Source organism: Ctenocephalides felis, unplaced genomic scaffold, assembly GCF_003426905.1.
Source record: "Ctenocephalides felis isolate EL2017-DRISC unplaced genomic scaffold, ASM342690v1 CF-g0.4_SCAFFOLD_01886, whole genome shotgun sequence".
Classification (NCBI taxonomy): Eukaryota; Metazoa; Arthropoda; class Insecta; order Siphonaptera; family Pulicidae; genus Ctenocephalides; species Ctenocephalides felis.
In genome coordinates, this window is record NW_020538040.1 from 9,172,676 (window position 1) to 9,193,733 (window position 21,058).

At 28.7% G+C, this 21,058-nt stretch overlaps 1 protein-coding gene across 1 annotated transcript in view; it reads left to right on the forward strand.

Annotated features, from left to right (window-relative positions):
* Nucleotides 1-19,643, forward strand: part of LOC113377579 (NPC intracellular cholesterol transporter 1 homolog 1b-like) — a 31,327-nt gene extending 11,684 nt beyond the window's left edge. The window contains 21 exon segments of the mRNA XM_026617943.1: nucleotides 6,456-6,579; nucleotides 6,837-6,999; nucleotides 7,400-7,513; nucleotides 8,088-8,305; nucleotides 8,374-8,472; nucleotides 8,549-8,751; nucleotides 8,843-9,040; nucleotides 9,145-9,343; nucleotides 9,600-9,800; nucleotides 10,141-10,237; nucleotides 10,689-10,816; nucleotides 17,030-17,148; nucleotides 17,674-17,855; nucleotides 17,858-17,908; nucleotides 17,994-18,139; nucleotides 18,205-18,364; nucleotides 18,367-18,391; nucleotides 18,541-18,772; nucleotides 18,844-19,032; nucleotides 19,275-19,362; nucleotides 19,557-19,643. Coding sequence (XP_026473728.1) covers nucleotides 6,456-6,579; nucleotides 6,837-6,999; nucleotides 7,400-7,513; nucleotides 8,088-8,305; nucleotides 8,374-8,472; nucleotides 8,549-8,751; nucleotides 8,843-9,040; nucleotides 9,145-9,343; nucleotides 9,600-9,800; nucleotides 10,141-10,237; nucleotides 10,689-10,816; nucleotides 17,030-17,148; nucleotides 17,674-17,855; nucleotides 17,858-17,908; nucleotides 17,994-18,139; nucleotides 18,205-18,364; nucleotides 18,367-18,391; nucleotides 18,541-18,772; nucleotides 18,844-19,032; nucleotides 19,275-19,362; nucleotides 19,557-19,600 — 2,980 coding nt within the window. The 3' untranslated portion in view covers nucleotides 19,601-19,643.
* Nucleotides 19,644-21,058: the final 1,415 nt, after the last annotated feature.

The following is a 21,058-nucleotide window of genomic DNA, read 5'->3' on the forward strand; positions in this document are numbered from 1 at the left end:
AATTTCTCTTAAAGCACGACGCCACGCACTACTAGTTCTATATAAAACAATATTGTTTAACTAAAAAAAATTGAATTGGATTTCAGAATCTAAAAAAATTTTGAAGTTTAAAAAAATATCAAAAATTATGAAATAAAAGTACTTACCTTCAATTTAAAAAAAACTATTCGTTAAATAGCACTAGTATAATTTTAAAATTTGAATAAAATACCATAATTACACCCAATAAATTTTGTAGGAAAAATATTTTTCATAATTATACATTGACATTAAATGATGATTTTTTGTTTTATAAATTGAAAAAAACAAAAAGCTTGCTGTGTTCACGTGTCAAATTTCATTTGTTTTATATTCAGAAATTTCATTGACATATCTGTCCAAAAAATATGTCAAAAATTACGAAATCCAAATTCACTTACCCCCCATTTAAAATACTGTTCCTTAAAAAGCAACATTATAATATTTAAATTTTAAAATTTGAATAGAATACAATAATTACAACCAATTAATTTTGTAGTAAAAATATTTTTCACGATTTCTATACGTTCTCGATTTTGATGATTTTTTGTTTTGTAAATTGAAAAAAAAAACAAAAGCCAGCTGTGTTGTTCATTTGTGTCAATGATTTTATGATCCGAAATTTTATTGACATATCTAAAATGTCTATTTGTCAAAAATTGCGAAATTTTGAATAAAATACAATAATTAAAACCAATAAATTTTGTAGTAAAATTATTTTTCACGATTTTATACGTTCTCAAGTTTGATGATTTTTTGTTTTGTAATTTGAAAAAACAAAATGCTTACTGTGATCAGAAATTTCATTGACACAAACAAAACAAGGAATGGGTTTATATATCCAAAATTTCATAAAATATGTCAAAAATTACGAAATCTAAATTAAATTCACTTACCCCCCCATTTAAAACACTATTCCTTAAAAGGCACCATCATAATATTTAAGTTTTAAAAGTTTGAATAAAATACAATAATTGCACTCATTAAATTTTGCAGTAAATATATTTTTCACGATTTCTATATGTTGTTGATTTTGATGATTTTTTGTTTTATGAATTGAAAAAACAAAATGCTTACTGTGATCAGAAATTTCATTGACACAAACAAAACAAGGAATGGATTTATAACATATCCAAAATTTAAAAAAATATGTCAAAATTTACGAAACCAAAAATCACTTACCCCCATTTAAAACACTGTTCCTTAAAAAGCACCATTATAATATTTAAAATTTGTATAGAATACAATAATTACACTCAATAAATTTTGTAGTAAAAATATTTTTCACGATTTCTATACGTTCTCGATTTTGATGATTTTTTGTTTTGTAAATTGAAAAAAAAAAACAAAAGCCTGCTGTGTTCATTTGCGTCAATTGTTTTTTGATCACAAATTTCATATGTCCAAAATTTCAAAAAATATATAAAAATTACAAAAGCAAAATTCACTTACAAAAACAACTGTTTCTTAAAATGCACCATTATAATATTTAAGTTTTAAAATTTGAAATAAATACACTCATTGAATTTTGTAAAAATATTTTTCACGATTCTTATACGTTCAAGTTTGATGATTTCTTGTTTTGTAATTTGGAAAAACAAAATGCTTACCGTGATCAGAAATTTGATTGACACAAACAAAATAAGGAATGAATTATAAAAATTATCGAAAAAATAAAAAAAATATATATAAAAATTACGAAACCAATATTCACTTACCCCCATAAAACACAATTCCTTAAAAAGCACCAATACAATGATCAGATTTTAAAATTTGATTAAAATACAATAATTGAATACAAATTAAATTTTGTAGTAAAAATATTTTTCACGATTTTTATACGTTCTCGGTTTTGATGATTTTTTGTTTTGTAAATTGAAAAAAACAAAAGCTTGCTATGTTCATTTGTGTCAATCGCTTTATGATCAGAAATTTCATTGGCGCAAACAAAACAAAGAAAGGAATTTGGATTCTTCTATGGATGGTAAATGATATTTGGCAATACTGTCTGGTGTTGTAGATTAAAATATATTAAATCAATGATTATATTATTCATCATTTATATAAAATGAATAATTTTATTATTCATCATTTTTTCAATATGCTTCATTTTTGCACAAAAAGTTCCTAACGCCCTTATGTCGGCATCCTTTGGCACAAAACTCGGATCCTCTAACCGTTTTGATTTGTTAATTTCATCGCCTAATTTTATGCATTTTTCTCGCGCATTCTCAATTTAGGTATAGAATTTTAAGAAATTGTCACTTACTTGAAGGATTCATTTGTTGTGAAACTTCCGTACGTTTCTTGAATAATCTGTTATCGAGAAATGTCTGCACCAACATCAATTGCCATCTTGTTAAAAAACAATGGAGGTTATCTTCGTTGCCTTGAAGTCTGGTCACTCGGAATTTTATTACAGATGAAAAAATTACTCCAAACACCATATAGAACACTGGTGGAAGTTAATAGAAGGTTTTATTCACAAGGAAAATAAATAACTCTCGAAAAATACATTAAAGTCACAAAGCACACGAATGAACATCTCACCAGAAAAACAAGAGAACGAAAAGATCAGAGCTTACAGCCAATCAGCGAATACATTTTTTCGGGATTGCCAGATTTTAGTATTGTCCGACTCTGAATCTGATTAAAATGTTTATTAGTTCCATCTAACGCCTCTCTGGCGCAACAATTTTTTAAATTTAGAAAATTTCAATTAGTGAGATTTCTTATTGAAACAAATAATGCATATATGTATTATATATTTAATGTTTCAATAAGTATGACGCAAATTGCGAAACCTAGTTACCCTCAATTTAAAAAATTGTTTCTCAAAAAGTACCAGTATAAAATTTAAGTTTTGAAGTTTGAATAAAATGCAATAATAACACCCAATAAATATTGTAATCGCAAAAAATCGAAAATGAAAATATTTATACATCTTCACGTTTCAGGGATTTTTTTAATATTTTGGCATACCTCAGAAAAAATGGATGTGTGTGTACATGTGTGTATGTATGTGCGAATACAATTTCTCGAAAATTTCAAAATATTGAAAAAATAATCCAAATTCTCAAAAAAATCAAAATTGAAAAAAATAAAATTTTCGAATTACTTCAGAATTTTCAAAAAAATATTAAAAATTTTGAAAATTTTTAAAAATATGATTTAAAAAAGCTAGAAATTTTTCAATAATATCAGAATATTTTGCAAGTTTGAAGAAAATCGAATATTTTAAAAAAATTAATTTGCAAATAATTTAAAAAAAAAAATATTTTCAAAAAAGCAAAAAAAAAACGAAATTAATAAAAAATCGAAATATTTCATAATTTAAAAAAAAGAGAAACCAAGAGTCACTTACTTTCAATTTAAAAAACTATTCATCAAGAAGCACCAGTATAAAGCTTAAGTTTTAAAAGTTTGAATAAAATACAATAATTATATCAATAAATTTTGTAGTAAAAATATTTTTCACTATTTTCATGCGTTGTTGACATTGATGATTTTTTGTTTTGTAAAATAAAAAAACAAAAAACGCTTGCTGTGTTCATTTGCGTCAAATTTCATTTGTTTAATGATCAGAAATTTCATTGACATGTCCACAATTTCAAAAAATATATAAAAAATGATGAAATCCAAACTCACTTACCCCCTTAAAAAGCTGTTTCTTAAAAAGCAAATACCAATACAATATTTAAGTTTTAAAATTTGAATCAAATGCAATAATTGCACTCATTAAATTTTGTAATAATATTTTTTACGCTTTTTATATGTTCTCGATTTTGATGATTTTTTGTTTTGTAAATTGAAAAAACAAAAGCCTGCTGTGTTCATTTGTGCCAATTGTTTTTTGATCACAAATTTCATTGGCACGTTCCAAAATTTCAAAAAAATATACAAAAATTACCAAAGCAAAATTCACATTCATTATAATATTAAGTTTTAAAATTTGAATTAAATACAATAATCGCCTCCATTATTCGCCATTTTGTAGTAAAAATATCAAACGTTGTTGATTTTGATCATAAATTTCATTGACATGTCCACAATTTCAAAAAATATGTCAAAAATTACGAAATCCAAATTCACTTACCCCCAATTTAAAAAGCTGTTTCTTAAAAAGAACCAATACAATATTTAAGTTTTAAAATTTGAATCAAATACAATCATTAAACTTTGTAGTAAAAATATTTTTTGCGATTTTTATACGTTCTCAATTTTGATGATTTTTTGTTTTATAAATTGTAAAAACAAATGCTTACTGTGATCAGAAATTTCATTGACACAAACAAAACAAGGAATGGATTTATATATCCAAAATTTCACAAAATATGTCAAAATTTACGAAACCAAAATTCACTTACCCCCATTTAAAAAGCTGTTCCTTAAAAAGCACCATCATAATATTTAAGTTTTAAAATTTGAATAGAATACAATAATTACAACCAATTAATTTTGTAGTGAAAATATTTTCACGGTTTCTATACGTTCTCGATTTTGATGATTTTTTGTTTTGTAAATTGAAAAAACAAATGCTTACTGCGATCAGAAATTTCGTTGACACAAATAAAACAAGGAATAGATTATATAGCTAAAATTTCAAAAAAATAATGTAAAAAAATACGAAACCAAAATTCTCTCACCTCCAATTTAAAAAACTGCTCCTGAACTTTGGAAAATAAAGTACATTAAAAAATGGAGGTTATCTTGTTTGAAGGCGGTCCAGGCGGCACAGTCGTTACCTTGAAGTCTGGTCACTCGGAATCTGGTGACTCCAAACACCATAAGGAACACTGGTGGAAATTAATAGAAAGATTTATTCACTTGGAAAATAGATAACCTTCGACTAATAAATGCATTAAAGTCACAAAACTTATGAACGAACATAGCACCGAAAAACAAGAGAACGAAATGATTAGAGCTTACAGCCAATCAGCAAATACATTTTTTTGGGATTGCCAGAGATTTAGTATTGTTCGACTCTGAATCTGATTAAAATGTTTACTAGTTCCATCTAACGCTGCTCTGGAGCAACATTTTTTTAAATTTACGAAATTTAAATTATAGTCAGACTTTTTATTGAAAGAAGGAGAAGTAATCGATTATACACATAGACCTTATAATACATATGTATTATAAGGTCCGTGATTATATATCAAACATTCCAAAAATATGACAAAAATTGCGAAACCAAAACCTACTTACCCTCAATTTAGAAAATTGTTCCTCAAAATTCAAATTCATTTACCCCCTTAAAAAGCAATATAAAGTTTAAGTTTTAAAAGTTTGAATTAAATACAATAATTGCACTCATTAAATTTTGTAGGAAAAATATTTTTCGGCATTCTCAAACGTTGTTGATTCTGATGATTTTTTGTTTCGCAAAATGAAAAAAAAGCTTACTTTGTTTATTTGTGTCAATTTTTTTTCTGTTAAATTTAGGAAATTTTGCATGAAGGATATTATGGTCAGATTTTTTATTGACACAATAAATGGAATGGTTTATATACATAAACCTTATAATACACATGTCTTATAAGATCTATTATAATATACCTTAAGTTTAAAAAAAAATAAAAATTGAAAAACCAAATGCCACTTACCTTCAGTTTGAAGAACTATTTGTTGAAAGAGCACCAGTATAAAATTTATGTTTTAAAGTTTGAATAAAATACAATAACTACACAATAAATTTTGTAGTGAAAATATTTTTCACGATTTTCTGTACGTTGTTGATTTTGATGATTTTTTGTTTTGTAAATTAAAAAAAGAGCTTGCTGTGTTCATTTGTGCCAATAGTGTTATCGCATTTAAAAAAAAAAACAGGAGTGAAGTTTCTGAAGATGTTCTAACATACCAACGCTATAAAACAAATATGTTTTCACGTTCTATTTTAAAATATTTAATTCATATTAAAGAAGATTTATTTATCTGTATATCATTATTTATTTTTATTTATCTATTTATTTTTAAATATATTTCTTCCAAGAGGACTCGAAAATACAATTATTTTACATTATGGATAGCAGTTAACATGTGTACAAAATTACAATATATAGTAAAATTAATTATGTGCTTAACATAAAATTACACATAATACAGAATGTAACAATATTATTTATTTACAGAATAAGATAAAAATAATAAGATATTTGAAAAGAAATAAAAAGGTTAACTTGAGCAGATGGAGATTATTCGATTAAACAAAGTGTTATGAATATCTATCTCATTATTAATTAAGTTAAAATTAGAGGACATAAGTAGAATGGGCGAATTTAAAAGAGATTTTTAAAAATTTATTTTATTTATTTATATATACATTATTTTCATATCTCAGACAGACAGAGGAGCCTGTCTGTTTGAAGATTTAGATTTAGTAGTAGAATAATTGAAAAATAATTGTAATAATTATAAAATAATTATATTGTTTTTAGGTTTTTCGAATACATGGGCGATGATGTGAATAATCCTTTCGTTCCTTTTCGCCTGGACTACCAACTTAGCAATGATAGTAATGCTATGAATCCGCCTTTTAAACCATGTAGTGAATCCGCTGAGGTAAACGAAAAACTTTAATGGATTTAGTTAATAAATTAATATAACAATGTAATAATTTAAACTAATACAATTTTTTTCGACAAATCGCGATTTGCATTCTACTTCGTTCTATTTCTGTCAACCGTACACATTCACACTGTCTTTTCGATATTTGTCTAAAAATTATTTTACCTCAATGCCGACACATATTCTCATGAAATTGTATTAGTTATTTATATATTGCAAATTAATATATTTATTATAAATATTTTTTTCAGGGTTTTCCTGCCTGTAGTTGCGTCGATTGTGAAGCAACTTGCGCAGCAGGAAATATTCCTCCGGGCGAGGAAGAAATTTGGAAAATTTTTGATATTAGCGCTGTTGCTCTTTTTTTAGCGGTTGGTTTGGGAATTTCTGGAACTGTAGTCACAATCATATTGTGTAAGTAGAATTGTCAATTAAAATGCTTTCTTGCTTTGTGCTCGTTCGTGTTTGTTGTAACGTCCCGACTATGCTCGTTGGCGTTCATGCTGAAGGTGCGTCCACACCTAGCGAACGAGCACGAACGAACATGTTCGCTTTTGTTTGAAATTTTTAATCTGCGCATTATTCATCATGTTGTGTTCGTTTGTTAGGTTTGGACCACACCTTGATACGTACGTTCTTGCTTGTCCGTGTTCGTTCGTACTCGTTCGTTAGATGAGGAGCACCTTACTTTTGCAAAATATCATCTCTAGTATCATGAATTAATATTAGATAAAATAGCATCTAAATATAATTGCCCATCAGTATCTAATAAATATAATAATTCTATATAACTTCAGTTATTTTATATTTTCAGCTTGTTACTCTAGAAATCACGACCAAGCAAAAGCTGATGGATGCTGGTTGGGTTGCAATATTGGACAAAAGATGTTGGACGGAATGGAGAGTTTTTTTACATGGTGGGGTACAGGTAAAGAAATATTCGACAATATTTTAAGTAAACATTAATCTTTAGTGCAAGGTCACAAAAAAAACAAAGTACTTTGAATTTTCATTTTAAACTTCCCGTAGGGTAAGTTATAGTAATCGCAAAAAAAAAAATATATATATATATATATATATATATATATATCTTTCAAAGGTTTCTGAACATTTTTGCAAACCTTACAAAAAATGATGTGTGTGTGCATGTGTGCGGATACAAGTTTTCGTCGACGATTTCAAGAACACGAATCTTCCAATTTGAATGATTCAAAAAACATTCGATTCCTATTGATAGGGAGACGTGCCGATTAGTGTTTGGCAAAGGCAGGTCTAGCCGTTTCGAAGATACAGGGCTTTGCTTTGAAAGTCGCTTTGAAAAAAATTTAAAGTATAATTTTTTTTTTAAAACGGTCAATTTCTTTCAAAAATTTCGAAAATCTCAAAAATCGATTTTTTTCAAAGTTCTAAAAAAAAAGTAAATCTTTTTTAATAATTTTAATTTTTGGTACGGGAAGTTCCAGCAATTTGCCTCAAGTTATTTTTTTATTTTCTTATTATAGGTTGCGCTAAACACCCTGTCCTGGTATTGTTTATCATTTCCTGGATTCTTGCCCTCTTAGCTCATGGTGCAATGTATTTAGACATAACAGTAGATCCAGTAGAAATATGGGCAGCTCCTGATAGCCAAGCCAGATTGGAAAAGAACTATTTTGATGAACACTTTGGACCATTTTATAGAACTGAACAAATTTTTATCAAAGCTAAAGGATTAAAAGAGGTATAACTTTGAAAAAATCAATGATAGTTATAATTTAAAAATAGAAATGAAAGGTATTATGTTTATAGATAAAACATAGGAAGGCTGATGAAACCTTAATATTTGGACCAGCTTTCAATAAAACATTTTTACTAGAAGTAATTAAACTTCAAGAAGCTATACAAAAGGTAAGCAAAATAATTTAAAGTCTTTACAAATGATTTATAATAAAAGTACTGCATAAAATAATTAAATTTTTATTAGATTGGTATGGATTATGGCAAAGGTCTAGACAAAATCTGTTTTGCACCATTGGCAACTTCAAATTCTGAACCAAATATTGATTTATGTACTGTTCAAAGTTTTTTCGGCTATTTTCAACATGACATGGATAAATTCAATAGATCTTTTGAAGACCAAAATGGAATTGTTACTAATTATTTGGATCATCTATATACGTGCATGTTGTAAGTGTATTTTAAAAACACTTTAACTAAATTATTATTTATATATGTATTCCTTCAATATTTCTACAATTCCTCATATTTTTTATTTTAGCAATGCATACAATCCTGAATGTTTAGCACCTTATGGGGGTCCAATAGAACAAGGTGTAGCTTTTGGAGGTGTCTTTGCAGGTAAAAATAAAACTGAAAAGCCTGATTATTCGAAAGCTACTGGTATGGTGCTTACTTTTCTGGTGAGGAACCATTTGAGCAAAAAGGATCAGGAACCAGCACGTCTTTGGGAAAAAAGGTAAGAAAGATATTTTAGGATATAGATATTGTATATATTTATTTGTAATTGTATTTTATCTACTGTTTATGCTTTTTTTATATTTATATATTAATTTTTTTTAGATTTATAAAATTTATGAAAAATTATACGGAACATGCTCCAGAATTTATGGAGTTAGGGTTTTCTAGCGAAAGAAGTATTGAAGACGAGTTGGAGGCAATATCCAAAGCAGAAGTATTAACCATGGTGATATCTTATTTGGTTATGTTTGTGTACATTGCTTTGGCTTTGGGTAAAATCAGATCGTTCAAGACTTTAATGGTAAGTACATAAATTTATTTATCATAAAATATTAATAAAAAAAGTATTTTAGAATTAGCTTGGAGTATTTCAACTGGTCTGGTCAATCTTTACTAAACTAATGACGATTCCCAACTGATATCTTTTAAACGGTTTTTATATTTACATAAGTTTAGAATTTTTGGCAAAAACGTGTACGAAATATTTGCTCTCTTTGCCTAAGGCCACTCATTTTTGTTTTATGTTTTAAATTTTATTATTTTAATTTTTTTTTCAGTTGGATAGTAAAATAACAGTCGGCGTCGGTGGCATCTTGTTAGTATTGGCATCAGTAATTGGCAGTTTGGGCGTTTTTAGTTACTTAAAAGTGCCCAGTACTCTTTTGACTATTGAGGTCATCCCGTTTTTGGTTTTGGCTGTCGGGGTGGACAATATTTTTATTCTGGTACAAACGCACCAACGGTTACCAGTAATAAAGGTGAGATGTAATAGATACTTAATTGGCAAAAGTTGATAAGAAACTAGGTGCAAGTGGCATTTTGCCTTGAGGCAAGTTGCATGCACTTTCCAGTATGTAAATAATCGACTTTATCAATCAGAAATGAGATAACGACGATAATACCAATTTTATCAAAGTTTTTTTATCAAACTCATTTTGAAGTCGACTATGGAAAACTATGTAAAAAATAATTAATAAAGAATAACTATTATTATATAATTATTTGGATATGATTTAGAATGATTTTTATACATCAATTTAACTAAATTCTTCATTATATATTACCTTATATTAATAATTGTCATTTTTATTAAAATAGAGTGAGTCGTCCGCAGAACGAATTGGTCGTGCCTTGGGAGAAGTTGGACCTTCAATTTTGTTGACATCAACTTCAGAATGTTGCTGCTTTGCTATAGGTAATTTGTTGAAAATAATAATAATCAGTAATTTATACGTCTTTGAATAAGTAAAAACTGTTGTTCCTTCAAAGTTATTTAATGGTTAACTAACTGGAAGTACATCATTTCAGTAATACTTAAAATACTAATTATAAAATAGATTGGACTACTTAGAAAGGCTTTTTTATTTGATGAATTTCCATTTACTGGTGTTACTTATAAATATTATTCTATTAGTTTTTATATTTTATATGCAATAATAATAAATAGTTTTCATTTACCATATACAAATAATTCATTGTTACTACATCTTAATATTTTTGATAAGCTTGCATTTTGAGAAAAGTTTCCTAATTTGATAATTTTCCGTTTACATAAATCTTTGCATATAATATTAAGTGTTGTAACGTGTTGTAAGTTGTTATAAAGCATGATTTCTAATAATTTTATTTTTTTTATAATTTTTTAGGTTCAATATCTGATATGCCAGCTGTGAAAACATTTGCTATGTATGCAGCAGTTTCTTTACTGATCGACTTTTTGCTTCAAATTACTGCTTTTATTGCACTCATGGCTTTGGACGATCGCAGATACCAAGTAAGTAAATATATTGTTAATTTATTTATTTATTAGTTTGCCGGGTTTGCTAGTATATATATACACTAGCAAACCCGGCAAAGGTCGTCATGAATATTACCTCTAGGGATTTTGTAGTATGGTAGGGATGGTACAGATGGTAAAGATATGGTCTCTAGACTATTTCATATATAATTGTTCGTGTGAAAAACAGGGTTTTCAAAAATAGAAGACATAAGTTTTCTTCGACATTTATTGAAAGTCATGCCAAATGCCAATATGTTGGTCTGAAACTAATCACATAAAAGGGTAGTGCAAAAACTGGGAGAGGAAATAATTACTGAGACTGTAATTGTCATTGAATTAACAAGTCTTCAGGTATAACAGATTTCAGAACCACGCTTTCACTAATTTATCAATTTTTGAATTGCGTTTTTTCTTAGTTTTTTCAATTTATAATTATGCTGTAGAAAGCGTAGCAAATATAGAAGCAAAGGAAACTAGATCGGACCCATAGGGTTTAAAAAAAATAATAGATAGCAAACCCGAATCGTAACTAATAAAGAGGTACTGCAAAAATTGGAAAAAGAAGTAATTTGACTGGATATGATTGCGAAAAGAGAAGGAAACTCGATCGGACCATTATTAACCGTTTCGACTCGGTAGTAATCGCAAAAAAACAACGAAAACAAAAATTTTCATATATCTTTACGTTTCAAAGGTTTCCGAACATTTTGGCATACTTTAGGAAAAATGCATGTATGTGTGTATGTGCGGATACAATTTTTTGTCGACGATTCCAAGAACACGGATCAACCGATTTGAATAATTCAAAAAACATTCGATTCCTATTGATAAGGCGACGTGCTGATTAATTTTTAGCAGAGGGACAGGTTCAGCCGTTCTGGATATACGGGGCAAAAAGTGCCAAAGATGGCAATTCAATTTTTTAGAAAACGGAGCGTCCGATTTGAATGATTCAAAAAACACTTTATTTGTATTGAGAAAATGAAGAACTGATGAAAGTGTTGGTAAGGCTAGCGGCTTCGGAGATCCAATAAAAAAGTAAAAAAAAGTAAAAAAAAGCCATTCGGCGGACAAAAGTGATCATTTAGCCATATGCACATCAAATTTTCACATATTTTATACATATTTTGATAAGAAGAAATCCAAAGTTCAAAAATATAAAAAAAACTAATTTTTCAAAAAGGTCATTAAAAAAAAAAATAAAATCTCAAAAATCTATTTTTTTCGAAGTTCTAAGAAAATTGAATCCTTTTTAAAATCTTTAATTTTTGGTGCGAGAAGTTCCAGCAGTTTGCCTTGAGGCACGATGCCATGCACTACTAGTTTGAAAAATCTATGGCAAATTAGAGGGACTGAAAAAAGAATGGTGATCAACGATTTACGGAAGGACATAGAAGTCAACGATCGAAAAAAAAAAGCCATTTGGCGGACAAAAATGATCATTCGACATATGCACATCAAATTATCACATGTTTTATAGATATTTTAATAAGAACAAATCAAAGTTCAAAAATATAAAAAAACAAATTTTCAAAAAGGTCATTTTTTTTTAAAAAAAATAAATCTCAAAAAATTATTTTTGTCAACGTTCTAAAAAAAATTGAATCCTTTTTAAAATCTTTAATTTTTTGTACGGAAGTTCCAGCAGTTTGTCTCGAGGCACGATGCCATGCACTACTAGTTTGAAATATCTATGGCAAATTAGAGGGACTGAAAAAAGAATGGTGATCAACTATTTACGGAAGGACATAGAAGTCAACGATCGAAAAATAAAACCGTAATATATCATCATATGAGGAGTTGAAAAAAGTGCTGAGAAGAGTGGACGAGGAAAGAACTCTGCCGAGCTCGATCGTGAAAAGAAAAGGAAACAGGTTCAGACCCATTCTGCAAAAAGAATGCTTCCTACACGTCGTCGTAGACAAAATAGAAGTATTGGGAAAAAGAAGAATGCAGATGATTAATGACCTACGCGAGAAAAAAAAATACAGGGAACTGAAAGTTAAAGCACAGGGCCAGAAAACATTGAAGCAGAAGTTTGGAAAGGAAAATGCATATGAATGATTGAATGAGTGAAGATTGGTAATGGGAATAATAAACAAGGGAGAAAACGAGAATCCTCAATTTGTCGTGCTCTCACACCATGGAGCTGCCTTCGGGCACACTACCATTTATTATTATTATTATTATATATTTCCTAGTCATTGATGGGTGGATGTATGTGCTTGATTCTGTGCCCCTTTTCAGGGCTATAATATCAAACAAATATCAAATATTTTACGAAAATAATGACTTTATCTATAACGAGCAATAACAATTTATTTCAATCTATCTATCTTCTCCTGGAGAACAACATCATAAAAGGGTTGGACCGATTTTGAACTTTCGTCTTTCTATTATAGACTTTAGAGACTGCGGGTTTATTAACAATGTTAAAATGTATGACCGACGACAAATTTATGGTAGCGTTTCCAGTGGCGTGCTGGGACGGTTCTTCTTGGGATTCGTTTTCTTGTTCGGGTACGGGTTCTGGTCCGTCGGATTGTTGTCCATAACCTATAGAAAAAATTTGGAAAATTATTTAGGAAATAACTTACTAGGAAAGAGATTTCCTAGCAATTTTTGCTTGATTGTTATCTCATGTATGTTATTTTAATAATTGATAGAAAATTATTATTGATTGTCCTGATAAGGAATTTTATTTTATGAATGCGCCGCTTTTAGAAAGTAAGTAATATTTATAGAGTAAAAAAATTAAGTGAACGCAGCAAAGTTTTTACATAAAATATTTTATTCTCTACTGAATTTGCTACCTAAGAGGTTGCAGATCAATTGGAAATTAATTTTCAATTAAAAACCTATTTTTGTCTATATTTTTAAGTGAAAATGAGTATCATTCGTGCAAGACACCAAACGGACTACTTTGTTGTCACAAGGCAAATCTGGTATCCACTTGCTATTTCACTTGCTATCATTATAAGTTTAAATTAGCTAACAACTACTTAAACTTTATAATAATAGTTATAATTGTTTTAAATAACTGCGTCCTTCAAACTATTTTACTCTATGCAAATACTTACTTCCCAAAAGACTGCTTAAAGCACCACCAAAATTAAACCCATAACTTGGTCCATCTTCATCATTATCGTAGTCGAATTCTTCAAGAATCTCCAAACCATGATCATCGTCGGAACTACCGTTTTTGTCTGTGGTCATCTCAAAAATATAATCACTAAAATCAATTTGATGATTTACATTGTTGGTTGTCGGTTTTTGGGTGGTCGTCACTTGGTTGGTAAATGAGGGCTCTTCTTGGTTGGTTGTAGCTGAAGGATAATGAAAAATTATTAGTTGAAAGGGTTAATGGAAGTTAAAATTGTTTTTCAAATAGAAATTTTTTATTTGTTTCAAAATGATATTGAGCTTGAAATTTCCGAAATCTATTGACTTTTTGTTGTCAGTTGTGATGACGTGGATATTGGACGAAATATAATTAGGGATTAAAAATTTTAAATTACTATGAAAAAATCTGAAATATTGCAAAATAGTGCAAAATAGAAGATTTCTTCCATTATAAAATTAAAATTTAGGTATCTAACTTCAAAATAAATGCAATTTACATTGAATATCATCTACTTTATACTTCTGAAATCAATTTAATAATAGAAGGAGAATACCTTCTTCTGGAACCGAATAATCATCATCATCCGATTCCAGGTCTAATGCACCATTTCCATTATCTTGCGGTTGGTCTTGTTCTAAAGTATATTCATCAGTTGATAATCCTTCCTGGTTCAATTCCCCATAATCTGGTTTCTCTGCTACATCCTGCTCTCCCGTTGTACCATTCGTATTCCCCGGCATAATTTCTTCTTCAGGCAAAACAGTGCCCATTTCCGTCACATTTTCTCTACCCAAGAACAAACCTTCTGCTTCATCATCAACAACTTCTAGAGATTCGATATCATCATCTTTATGTAGAATTTCTAAACCGTCATGGGGATCTTCTACTGGCGGTTGGTCGTCCTGGTCATCTTGCATCGATCTTGGGGTGAATATTTCACTATTTTCATCAATTTTGTGCATGTATTATTTATTTATTATTAAAAATATTTATTTTTTATAATTGGGTTTATAAAAATCAAAATGTTCACTAACCATTAAAACAATGAAAACTGTTTTTCCACCAATTGCTTCCTTGATTTATATACTGCAATTAAAATGGAATTTTCAAGAAATTTCAATAACACTTTTGAAATGATTCATATGCAAAGTGCATATAATATTTTGTAATTATATATTTATCTTATCGGAGCTTTTACCTTGAAATATAAAATAGGTAAATTATTATACAAAAAATGAATATATTGATAAATGTTTAAATAGATTTTTTAAAACAAAAACAGTTTTGTCCATGTTTTGATATTAACACTGGCCTTGCTAACCCGCACAAGGTGAAAAATTACATTTAGATTAGCAATAAGTTTTATAAAAAATTAAACAAGTTAATTGTGAATTATTACCTACCAAAATACGGCAAGAAGGATGATCTGTTTCCACAAGGTTATATACAAATATCAGTTTAGTAAATTAAGATCTTTTGTTTACATATGAAAGTAGCTTTTTTCTACACTTACTATTAAAATTTGTAAAAATAAAAATAAATACACAACTGAAAGAACACATTAGAAAATGTCATGACATATTTGTTTTTCACCGCTGCCTACTTGATTTCACATAAAACAATCAAACAAAATAATGATTCCAAAATTACCTAATAATATATAATTACATATTATATTTTTGTTGATCAATTTATGATAAATATAATATCTTTAACACAGGGTCAGTTATAGTGATCGCAAAAAAAAACAGAATGAAAATTTTTATATATCTTTACGTTTCAAAGGTTTCTGAATATGTTGGCATACTTCAGAAAAAATGGATATGTATGTGTGTGTGTGCGGATTTCGAGAACACGGATCAACCGATTTGAATAATTTAAAAAACATTTTATTTCTATTGACAAAATGAAGAACTGATAAAAATTTTGCGATGCAGGTTTAGCGGTTTTGGACATCCTATAAAAAAGTAAAAAAAAAGCCATTTGGCGGACAAAAATGATCATTAGACATATGTACATCGTACTATCAGATATTTAATAGGGATTTCAATAATAAGTACTTTGTTTACATTTTTATGAGTTCCGTACCAATGTTTATCCGTTAGACTGCCATGCGGCGCTTACACGCTTCGATATATCTTATAAAAAACAGCCACTAAAAAAAGTTCAAAATTTTCAGAAAAATCAAAGTATAAAAAAAATTTGAAATAAAAATTTAATTTTTGGTACGGGAAGTTCTAGCAATATGCCCTAAGACACGATGCTATGCGCCACATATAATTTTTAGAAACATAATTGAGTTTTCTTTCCAGATTTATTATTAGGATTGATGGCTGTTTAAGAAGTTTTTTTTTTTTTTAGTTCTGCTTTTTCTTTCACAGGGCAAAAGATTCGACGTGCTATGTTGTTTAAAAAGTAACGTTTGTGATGAATTGGAAACTTCCAAGGACTTTTGTACAATTTTGTAGAAAAGTACTACGCGCCTACTATTATGACAAAGTAAGTAAAACATGAAGAACTGATAAAAATTTTGCGATGCAGGTTTAGCGGTTTTGGACATCCTATAAAAAAGTAAAAAAAAGCCATTTGGCGGACAAAAATGATCATTAGACATATGTGCATCGTACTATCAGATATTTAATAGGGATTTCTTTACATTTTTATGAGTTCCGTACCAATGTTTATCCGTTAGACTGCGATGCGGCGCTTACACGCTTCGATATATCTTATCTAAAACAGCCACGCAGCACGATTGCACTAAAAAAAATTCAAAATTTTCAGAAAAATCAAAGTATAAAAAAAATTTGAAATATAAAAAAATTTTTTTTAAGTCAAATTTTTTAAAAATATTAAAAAATTCTAAAAATTTCATTTTTTTTCTAAGTTTTCAAAAAATTTGGGTTCTCTGAAAAATTTATTTTTCGGTACGGGAAGTTCTAGTAATATGGCCTAAGACACGATGCCATGCGCCACATATAATTTTTAGAAGCATAATTGAGTTTTCTTTCCAGATTTATTATTAGGATTGATGGCTGTTTAAGAAGTTTTTTTTTTTTTTTTAAGTTCTGCTTTTTCTTTCACAGGGCAAAAGATTCGACGTGCTATGTTGTTTAAAAAGCAACGTTTGTGATGAATTGGAAACTTCTAAGGGACTTTTGTACAATTTTGTAGAAAAGTACTACGCGCCTACTATCATGACAAAGTAAGTAAAACATTCTAGAAATAACATCAAGTTAGTAAAAAAAGAAACTTTTAAACTGGGAATATTAATCCCAAAATTTTTTCTACAATTTTTTTTCGCCAAATCTTTTCCCCCATTTTTTTTCAAATCATTTTCCCCATTTTTTTTTTCAAAAAATGTTTTTTCCCAAAACTTTTTTTCAAAAGATCAAAGACTATAGTCCACGGTGTTTCCCCAACATTTTTTACCAAAAAAATCAAAGACCTATAGTCTTTGGTTTTCTCCAAGAATTTGTTCTTCCAAAAAAATTTTTCCCAAAATATTTTTCCAAAAAATCAAAGACAATGGTTTTTTGCCAAAAAAAAATTCCTAAAATTTCTTTCCCAAAATTCATTTTCCCAAAAATTTTTCCAAAAATTTTTTTCTCAATTTTTTATCCACAAAAACCTATCATTTTGTCTAATTGCAAGATATATTGGTATGATGATTCTACCAATATAACAATTTTTTATTAATTCAACTATAATCAATTTTTCTTATTCCCAGGTGGATGAGACCAACAGTAATAATAGTATTCTTAATCTGGTTGTGTTCGAGCATTGCAGTCATTTCTTCTATAGAGGTTGGCTTAGACCAGGAACAATCTTTGGCTGAAATTGTTTTATGTAGAACTTATTTGGCAAGATCACCATCTTCCTGGTTAGATGACTACCTAGATTGGAAAATCATACGGATTGTTGTAAAGAATTTCCAAACAACCAATCGTTTTGTCCTCATAATGGTAAGTTGTTCAATAAAAATTATTTACCTAAATACATATAAAATTATCTTTATCTTTTATTTATATTTTTCTCTGGTTTATTTAGATTTCGAATCAGGTTGTGAGGAGTGTATATTTGAAGACAGTGATTCTAGGCCAACACCAGAAGAATTTGGTAAATATTTAACATATTTCTTGCAAGATATTCCTGACGAAAGATGTTCAAAGGCTGGTCATGCTGCCTATGCAGAGGTAAGAAATATATCCATAATTTGTTTTAATTTTTTGGCACCTTGTTGATAAATATTTTGTGTTAGGCTGTTAATTACAAAGTAGATGACAACGGTTTGGCTGTTGTGCTGGATACATATCTCATGGGATACCATACTCCTCTAACAACTTCTAAAGATTACTATTCAGCATTAAGGCTTGCCAGAAACTTAGCTGAAGATATTAGAGCCAGTAATAAAAAGAATGGAGTGCATTTGATATATTTCCTTACAGGTAAATAAAATAATATTGATCAACTCGCAATTTTATCCTTCTCCTTGCATCTCATAAATAACAACCCAAATATTGAATTCATTGTAGAAACCAAGACAAATATTGTATACATATACCGAATCTCTACTAATCTTTGTCAAATTTTTTAGCGTCTTCTACGTATTTTACGAACAATACCTGACAATCTGGTACGACACTTTGATTTCCCTGCTCTATTCTCAAGCTGCAGTATTCCTGGTAACATTTTTCATTACTGGTCTGGATTTGCACAGTGCTTGTGTAGTTTCTTTCACTGTACTACTAATTGTCGCCAATATGGGCGGCATGATGTACTTTTGGAGTATCACACTCAATGCTGTGTCGCTGGTTAATTTAGTTGTAGTAAGTGTTTTAACTAATTTATTGGCATATTCGTAATCTGATAAAAGATTAATGTTTATGGTTTTCTTTAGGCTGTCGGTATTGGCGTAGAATTTTGTTCTCACATTGTCCACGCTTTCAAAAAAAGCAAAGGAGTCACAAAACTCCAACGAGCGCATGAATCTCTGGCAGGAATGGGATCATCAGTTTTGGCAGGGATTACTTTGACAAAGTTTGCAGGAATTGCTGTGTTGTTCTTTGCCAAAAGTCAAATATTCCAGGTAAATAGAGGAAGCATCAGTTAAAAGAAGAAATTTGTTTCTGTCAGAAATTTTGATTTGCTATCTTGCTCAACTTTTCGATTGAAACGTTTGATACAAAATTTGGAAAAAGAATGTGTGTTGTATGTGAGCCAAATTTAACCTTTCGTCGACGTTTCTATTTTTTTTATTTAACATGTTGAAAATCATGATTTTTTGAGAAAATTAATATATTTTATTTGAATGTTTTTTAATACTTTCAGGTGTTTTACTTCCGCATGTACCTGGGCATTGTAGTTATTGGTGCTTTACATGGTTTGGTCTTTTTACCTGTTTTACTAAGCTATATAGGTAAATATTAACTATTCATTTAAATAATTAAAAACTTACTAATAATTAATATATTAACCCTTTCTACTCGGATGCTGTCGCTCCGGTTGCAAAATACGTATTAATTCTGCAATTTGCGAGTGAAAAGGGTTAAAATAGGAATTACAGAATTATGTTTATCACAGCATGTTTTTTATAAATACATTTTGTTACAGGACCAATGGCCAAAAACTATCCAAGACTAATAGAAGTCATCTAAGTTTGAATTATTAATTTATTTAATAATAACAATATTTGTATATAGTTTTAATTTATTTTAATTGCTTGATGAATGAATACTCAGAATGTTATTGATAGTTATAAGTTTTGATATTAAGAATTTTTTTATAATATATATTATATAATTGAAACCTATACTTTTAGTTCCTATAGGGTTATAGTAATCGCAAAAAAATCGAAAATAAAATTTGTTATACATCTTTACGTTTCAGAGTTTCTGAACACTTTGGCATACGTTTCGAAGATACAAGGCAAAAAGAACCAAAAATGGTAATTTAGTTTTTGAGAGAACGAAACGTTCGACATGAATAATTCAAAAAACGTTTTACTTATATTGACTAAAAACAGAACTGTTCAAATTTTTGGAAAGGTCCATCGGTTATGGACTCTCAATAAAAAAAAGTAAAAAAAAATGCCATTTGGCGGTCAATATATTAATAATGTGTACACATTTTGTGTCATTTTTTTTAGGTTCCGTACCAAGATTTTTAATTTTGAAGTTTATTTATATGATTCAAACAAATGTCCTCGACATTTTCGACAGTATGGAATAACCGATTTGTATTATTGAAAAAACATTCGGTTCGTACTCGATCGCGAAAAATTTGAAAATATTTTGGAATTTAAAAAAAAAAATCGGATATTTTTAAAAGTTTCCAAATTCTCAAAAAATTAAAAAAAATCGTTTTTTTTTCAAAAATTCCAAAAAATGTCGAACTTTTAAAAAGTTTTCAAAATTTGAATAATTCAAAAAAAAACGATTTGAATAATTCAAAAAACATTCGATTCGTATAGATAAGGAAACGTTCTGATTAGTTTTTGGCGAAGGCAGGTCTAGCCGTTTCGAAGATACGGGGCAAAAAGTGCAAAAAACCGTAACTCAGTTTTTAAGAGAACGGAGCGTCTGAATTTTATAATTCAAAAAATATTTACTTGTATTATATTGACAATATGAAGACCTGATTAAATTTTTGGGAAGGCAGGTCTAGCGGTTATGGACCTCTCAATAAAAATAAGTTAAAAAAATTCATTTGGCGGTCAAAAATATTTATTGAACATATGTACATCAAATTATCAGATATTTTATAGAGATTTTAATAATGTGTGCACATTTTATGTAATTTTTTTTTTTGGGTTCCGTACCAAGACTTTTAATTTTTGGTACGGGAAGTTTCAGCAATTCGTTTTAAGGCACGATGCCATTCACAACTAGTTTAATCATTTGTTTAACGCCCATGGCAATATTATTAGGATATAAAGTTATTATTAGGATATAAAATTAGCAAATCGGATGTTTTTGGAAAACCGAACTTTCCCTTCGGTAAGTAAATTATACTTTCAAATTTACCGGTTGAATATTGATGTTATACTTACTATATATTAGGTTGTCAAATATCTCCCTTCAGCTTTTTTGCTCTTGGTTTATAATACAAAAATG